The 7,248-nt window shown below is 41.3% G+C and overlaps 1 protein-coding gene across 1 annotated transcript; it reads right to left on the bottom strand.

Moving 5' to 3' along the window:
* Window positions 1–1,127: 1,127 nt before the first annotated feature.
* LOC107595395 (zinc finger protein basonuclin-1-like) lies at window positions 1,128–7,108 on the bottom strand. The gene is made up of 4 exons (XM_016285778.1): window positions 6,857–7,108; window positions 4,694–4,796; window positions 3,408–3,643; window positions 1,128–2,819 (listed from the first exon to the last, which is right to left on the bottom strand). Exons 1-4 carry the CDS (start codon window positions 6,863–6,865, stop codon window positions 1,128–1,130), a joined length of 2,040 nt encoding a protein of 679 aa, XP_016141264.1. The 5' UTR covers window positions 6,866–7,108.
* Between the last annotated feature and the right edge of the window lie 140 nt (window positions 7,109–7,248).

The following is a 7,248-nucleotide window of genomic DNA, read 5'->3' as shown; positions in this document are numbered from 1 at the left end:
CCTGGTTTCCGGTTCCCTCTGCTCCGCCGTGGTGGTCTTCTGCTCCGTCATGGTGGTCTTCTCTGCCGTGGTGGTCTTCTCTGCCGTGGTGGTCCTCTGCTCCGCCGTGGTGGACAACTGTCTGGCTCTGGTGGTTCTCTGCTCCACCGTGGTGGCCCTCTGCTCCGCCGTGGTGGTCTACTGTCCTATGCACGCACATACAGTAGTTACACAAGTCAGGTGGGAAATCCCAGAAGATAGTGATTATTACAAATTCAAAGGAATGTGCATGTTGAACTGAGAGATGGCATGTGGCTAGACACGATTCTACATTCTATGCCATAGATATATTTAATTTTTTTTACACCATTTAATTTACATACTGTCTGTTGTTTATGTCCTGTACTCTGAGCCTAGTCACAGGTATTTCATATCTGAGTGAACCCAGTGCAAGTTGTGCAAATGACAAAGACACACACAAAACAAAACTGTACGTTGCTTTAGATTAAAAAAAGTTTTCAAAATAAATAAATGTGTAGTTAAGGTCACAGCATCTTCTCAATTGTCTGAGAATCAGAGATCTTGTCTGATGTCAGGCTTATTTTCTTCCTGCTAAGAAAAACAGATCTTGTCAAACTTGAAATTGTGAATGATATGTTTGTCATTACAAATCACATTTAGGGTTGGGGTTAGGGAAAAAAAGGTATATTTTATTTCTTCTCCCTGCTTAACTATGTTTATGTATAAAAGTAAGCATTAACTGGTATTTTTAAATAACTGTTTATTAACACACAAAAATTATTTTATTGAACACAAATAAATGATTGTGGATTAGATTGGTGTTATAATCCTTATAACCCTTCTTATCCCATTTCAGCATACACTTTTGGTGGAGTGGAGGAGGGCAGGTTACAAAAGATTTTACACATAAAACAAAGTTAAAGGAATAAATGTCCACAGGTTTATGTGTGCTTGTGGGAGCCAGTGTAAGACTCGATTCGTTCAGCTCTGAGTCACATCAGTATGTCCTCGTCTGCTGTCCTCAGCCTAAGCCTTCGCTGGTACAGTGCTTTGACCATACTGATATTAAATTAATTGTAGAGCAACATCACACTGAACTGATGAAAATGTGTTACAAAACTGAATCTTCACGGAAAAGCAGCATTGCAGCCATCCACAGTGCACATGTGCATCTCCTTTACGTGCACGTTTCGATAATGCATTTTGACACTGTAAGGGTTTTTAAACATTTTACTGCAGATCTCGCATGGATGCGCCTGCTCGTCTTTATCATCTGCACATATGGTCTCTGGGTCGCTGCAGCCGTCTGCACAGTTTTCACTGCTGTGTGTGAAATGGACCAGTCGGGGGCCGCAGGGCTGCTCTGGCCGCGAACTGCATGCTGGTTCTTCGCATTTTGAGAACTCCCTTTCTTTCTCATCGTTCTGTTTATTGTGAAAGAGAGAAGGAGACGATGGCGAGATGATGCGACTGTCCTCCTGAGTTAGTTTGTCCCATTGTGTGTCCTGTGAGTTGAGGACGGATCGGACGTCACAGTCCACAGGTTTGCACCCCATGCTGCTAACGTCACACTTTTCTGTGTCTGTGCAGGGGCTGAGGGGCGGAGTCTCCTCCTCGGACACACCCTCCTCCACCAGCTCATCCTTCTCAATTTTAATGGGCATGCTGGACTTTCTGGACTTCTTCTTGGGCACCGGCTCTGAGCCGCTCTGCATGAGACTGGTGTTGACGGGCACCGAGGAAGACAGAAGTGGGAGAGAGGGCAGGCTGCCCGGCGTATGAGCCAGCTCAGCCGGGGTCACCAGGCTCCGGTAAAATGGAAGCACGGGCTGCACAGTCTTTAGATTGGGAAAGAGGATGCCGCTCTGGCTCATGCTAGACAAAGATCCATGGAGTTTGGGCTCTGAGTTGCGGATGATAAAACTTGAGATGGTCCTGCTTTCTGAGATAGCAGCGAAGTCTCGCTTCTCGCCCTCGGCTCCGTCCTCCTGCCTCGGGCTCAGACTGCCCCGCAGGTCCTTGTCACGATTATTGCGGTTCATGGGCATGTGCAGCCGCGGGTTCGGGTTCGCACTGTGCCTGTTCCGACTGCGTAAGGAGCTGAAGACCATGTTGCAGCCCTCGATGGTGCACTTGTGTTTGATCTTCAGATGAACGGCATTGTAGTGTATCTTTAGAGTGCCTTTGTCATAGAAGGTCTTCTCGCAGGCGCTGCAGAACACGCGACCCTTCTTTAAGGATCCGTTCTTCTCTGCACACCGCACCTTGTTCTCAGGAGACATGTGTGTGACTTCAGAAGCGATGGAGGGCGTGCAAGGTGTGGAGGGAGAGGAGTTTCCACTCACGTTAAACTCTTCCGACTCCATCTTTGGAGACTCGGCATCCAGCAGCATCTCTTCGTCGAACGGAGCGGCGTCAAGGCTCACGTCTGACGTCTCGTGTCTCATCGGTGCCTCCTGGTGGCTGGAATCGCTATTGGAGCTCAGCAACGGTACCGGAACAGAATTCAGCAGTCGCAGTGGCAGCATGAGGGTCATATTGTTGACCAGCGTTTCAAAATGGTGTCCATTACTGCAACCGGCTTCTTCGGCTTTAGCCGGCAGATGCACAGGCCGCTGCGTACTGCTTTCAATGAAGCTGCGGATGTCAGAATTGGTTCTTGTGGTTGGGACTACTACTGCCTGTCCCTCCTTATCCTGCAGCGCCATGAGCTCCACGATGGACTTGGTCTCTCCGAAGCGCAGAAACTGTTGCAGCGTAACAATCTCCTCTTCAAAGGTCATTATGGCCCAGCGGTCCAATACCTTACCGGCCACATCCTAGACACATACACAAGGAATATCATTTGCATTACGAATTCTAAACTAACAAATGTTCTACACTTGGCCCGTAAAATACTCCATAACTTCTGACAGATTGACAGTGTTACTAAATAACAAGCCATCCATACATCTAATGCATGTGGATCTAATTACTGCAGATTCATTCTGGAGCGTAATTTTTCTTCATTTAGATGATGTGGGGTTCCCTGCCGAAGTAGCAGGGGAGGGGAGAGATCAGAGGGGAGTCAGGCAAGTCTTTCAGTCCGCCTGTAATTACTCTTGAGTGCCAGCAGGCTTTGAAAGTCATGCAGCAGCTTCATGTTGTAACCAGAATAAATATTTCATCATACAGCATTCATCTATTCGTCTGAAGAGGCTTTAACTTTACATTCTCCACTAGAGGAACTACCATGAGTTTAATTCAAGCACCTGAATACTTGACAAGCAAATAGAATGAAAGAAACCTCGGTGGCTGCCAATGGATTTTCAAGGAAGAGTGTGACAAAACTGTAATTATCCATCTCAAATTGAAGTGTTTTTCTGCGAGTGGGTTCAAGTGACCGGATCAGATGGGCAGCAGCTCACCTGCAGGACGTAACCACGGATGTAGTCCTGGAGAGTCCAGTCCAGTGCAGTTAGGATCCGAATAACCTCCTCCTGCTTAAGAACGCTGAAGAGGCGGTCCAAAAGGATCTTGAGACGCACTGGAATTGCCTGAGTCCCATAAAGCATCAGACTACAGATATCAAATACCACATTGGAGTGAACAATCTCCACCTGGCTTCCTTGGTACATGTGATGAACCTTCAGCTTACTCAGAGCTGCAATTAAGCAAAACAGACACTGGTTTACATACAGAAATCAGCAAAGCATCTCTATATGTTTCATGAAAGCATTTCTGTCATTCGTCTGGGTTTTTTGTGGCTTTAAGTGTGCATTTTTATAAATTTTAGAAGAATTCTTCATGTAATATAAGTGTGCTTTTATCTATTTGCTAATGAGAAATTACAGACAACATTGTAAGTGATTACCATCTACAAATACTAATGATTACAACAACAACAAAAAACTGGGACATTACACTGGCCATCAATTTATAAATTACGCCACATAGCTTTAATGTCAGAAAGGCAATATTAATTTAGATTAATTTAGAACTAACAGATTTCTTTATTGTAATTATTATTTGAATATGCCAATTTAAGGAATATTTAAGGTTCAATACAAGTTAAGCTCAGTCAACAGAATTCGTAGAAAAATATTGATTATCATCACCAAAAAAAAAAAACTAACCTGTCCCTCATTTTCTTTAAAGAAAAACACAAAAACATTACAAGGAGGCATTTACTATGGAAATAAATGTGGTTAAATATTTTGAGGATTGTGTGAAGCTTATAATTTTATAAAAGCACTTAAATTCTTCTGTTAAAAGGTGTATATTATTTGAGCTCATAATTTTGATGGTTATTTTAGGCATTACATTGTCATGGAAACCAGTTTGTAAAATTTGTAAATCTGCACAAAAAAGTTTAGTAAGCATTTTTCCCCACAATATAATCATCTTAACATGCACAGTCTTGTCGCTATAATTTTAAATCAGTATTTTAGCATTTACAAATTTGATCCCTCGTTTCTATTGCTAGTGCCTCACTCAGTGTAACAGATCTTGTAAAGAAAATAAATAAAAAAAAATTAAGAAAAGGAAAGACAACATTATTAATCGATTGAGCTTAACTTGAAATGAACCCAAAATATTATTTTAAAGTGCCGTTAAAGAGAAGAAACAGACAACAGTCAAGAGTGTTAAATGTGGTCTGAAGTTGTGTGAATGTTTGTGTGAAATGTAATATTGTTCAGAATGTGAAACTCACCATGGGCGACCCAGCCGTGCCTGCAGTGCTCACAGAGACGCCGCCTCAGTTTACCAGGTTTGAAACTGTCACAGCTGCAGTTCACCACCGTGCAGCAAATAGCCTGTCAAAACGCACACAATAACAATGTCATTGAACTGTAATACAGACCATGCATTTAATTATCACAAATAACCCGTCTTCTATCTAATATGTAAAGTTTCATACTTTCACTTATATATATGTTTGTGCGCGCGCACGCTTGTGTGTGTGTGTGTGTGTATAGATATATATATATATCTATACACACACACACACACACACACTGTATTTATATTAAGCTCAAGATGCTCTTTGGACTTTTCTCATGCTGGAGAATAAACTTGATCAGTTTTTTGTAGCTCCAGTGCTTCTGTCATTAAACCATTGGAGAGACACCAGATTTAAATTCCATGTCCAGTTTTTAATTCACCTTTTTTTGCTGTTATGCAGATAATTTACTAATGATGAGTTTTACATTGGACCTCACTTTACATACATAGATAGAATATAAATAAATAATATAAAGTATTCCTTTGGGCACAAAACATACAGTGAGTTAGTGTAATTCCATATTATCACTTTAGCATAAATCAACAGATCAAGTTTATATTGCAATAACACAAAGTAATAGCCAATAGAACCACATCATAACTATTTTTCCTTAAACCGTAACTATGAAAGACATCGGCACATACATACACACACAAAGAAAGAGAGAGCGATCATTGAAAATGCACAAACCTCCCAATGTACTGTACATATTTACATCATGAGAGTCCCTAAAAAGCACAAGATATATATTTTTTATTTTTATTTAATTTGATGCATTAGGTTATGTCAAAGAAACTTCTGGAGAGGTTAATTTCTGAATACATTTCAAATGTTTACTTATGCTGGCTTATGTGCTGTTTATTTTCCAAAGCTCTATCATTACTGTTTTCATTAAATTCTGAGGTTTTATGAAATACATGTGAGAATTTGTAGTTGTATTGCATTATTAGTCTTACATGGCATTCCATACAAACATGCTAATTCATGTTTTTACCAACAGTTGAATAACACAGCTTTATGACTGATATTTTATACACAATGATGCAGCATATTATTTTGGATTTTAATCTTTAAGAAATAATTACATTTCTTAAAAGTTATAACAATGTACTCTTTATGATTGATTGATTATTAAATCAATTATTTTGCAATGAAAAATTTGTAAACTTTGATACAAAGGTCCCAAGTGACATCATGACTGAAATGTTTTAAAACAATATCACATAATATCAGACAGATATTAGTTTGACAAAGCGTACAAGTTAGCAGCTCTACTGGGACCACAAAAAGATGTGGAATGATATGAAGAGAGAAAAGCAGCAGCGTACGGTGAAAACAAGCGCAGCGGTGAATCTCTAACAGAAGGAGTTTTACTGTCAGATCTCACAAAACAGGCCTGTAGCAGCAAACAACAGTGACTGATCAACATGAGCTTAATGAAGTCAGCGCACACACACTCACTCACATACTCTCACACACACACAAAGCTTTCACGCCCCAAGGCCATTAACTGTGTTTGCCCACCCAGAAACGGGGTCTCAGTCCCACTTTGGGACACTAACTCGTCATCATAGCACAAAGACAGAGACCGGATCTCTTACAGCTGAAAAAAAAATTTTGACTCCTGGTTTCCCACTAACAAAAATCTTTTGGTGATTGTCTATATTGAATGTGTCTTTCACATCAGTCTTCAGATTAAACAAGCGTTCCACGAACAAACATTATGGCAGAGAATTACTCCTGTCTTGAATTACATTCCAGTGGACGAGCAACAAACTCACACACTTGTGAAGACACATCACACCCATTTGAAGAGCACAATAAAGTTTCTCCTGAACGATCTAGCTAGCAAATTGCTCTGATAATGAGAAAAGGCTCTTAATAAATAGAAACATATTTCCATGCACAGTTGAGCTGGTTTTTGTCCCGCACACCAGTAAACTCACACACTACAGAACAGCTCACAAAATAAGCAAGCTTTTAAAAAGCACATTTTTCTCACCGTAACCGTGCATGCACATAACTCACAATCCTCTTTTGTTCTTATTTAATTTCTCTAAGAAAGACTCGAACTCAAACTAAACTTCTTACCTCAGACATTTTGATCAGACTGAAGTTTCCAGTGTTTCTGAGCAGTTTGCCATTCCAGCAGCTCCTGTCTGTACAAGTTCTACCTTCTACTGCGAGAGATCCATCACTCACAGTTCAGTCACACTCACCCACACAACACACACTTTCTCCAATCGACAATCACTGCTCTCGTCCGCAGGCCCGTGTGAGTGTGTGAGCGTGTCCAGGATGAGTGTGTGCTGGAACTGGGCACTGGGGAGTGGAATGAGACCCTCCTACCCGTCGAACTCTCTGCCTCTCACCTTAGGAGATCTCTCTCTCTCTCACACACACACACACACACACACACACACACACTCTCTCTCTCTCTCTCTAACACACACACACACTCACACACACACACACACACACAC

Source organism: Sinocyclocheilus grahami, unplaced genomic scaffold (genome assembly GCF_001515645.1).
Source record: "Sinocyclocheilus grahami isolate Dianchi unplaced genomic scaffold, SAMN03320097.WGS_v1.1 scaffold201.1, whole genome shotgun sequence".
Lineage (NCBI taxonomy): Eukaryota > Metazoa > Chordata > Actinopteri > Cypriniformes > Cyprinidae > Sinocyclocheilus > Sinocyclocheilus grahami.
This window is presented reverse-complemented; position numbering and strand designations above follow the sequence as displayed.

Bases quoted from the DNA above. Each gene is read 5' to 3' on its own strand.
- LOC107595395 (XM_016285778.1), bottom strand. The intron at 3,644-4,693 runs GTGAGTTTCACA...GCTTAATTGCAG, and splicing joins GCACGGCTGGGTCGCCCATG to CTCTGAGTAAGCTGAAGGTT. The intron at 2,820-3,407 runs GTGAGCTGCTGC...GTATGTGTCTAG, and splicing joins TCCGTGGTTACGTCCTGCAG to GATGTGGCCGGTAAGGTATT.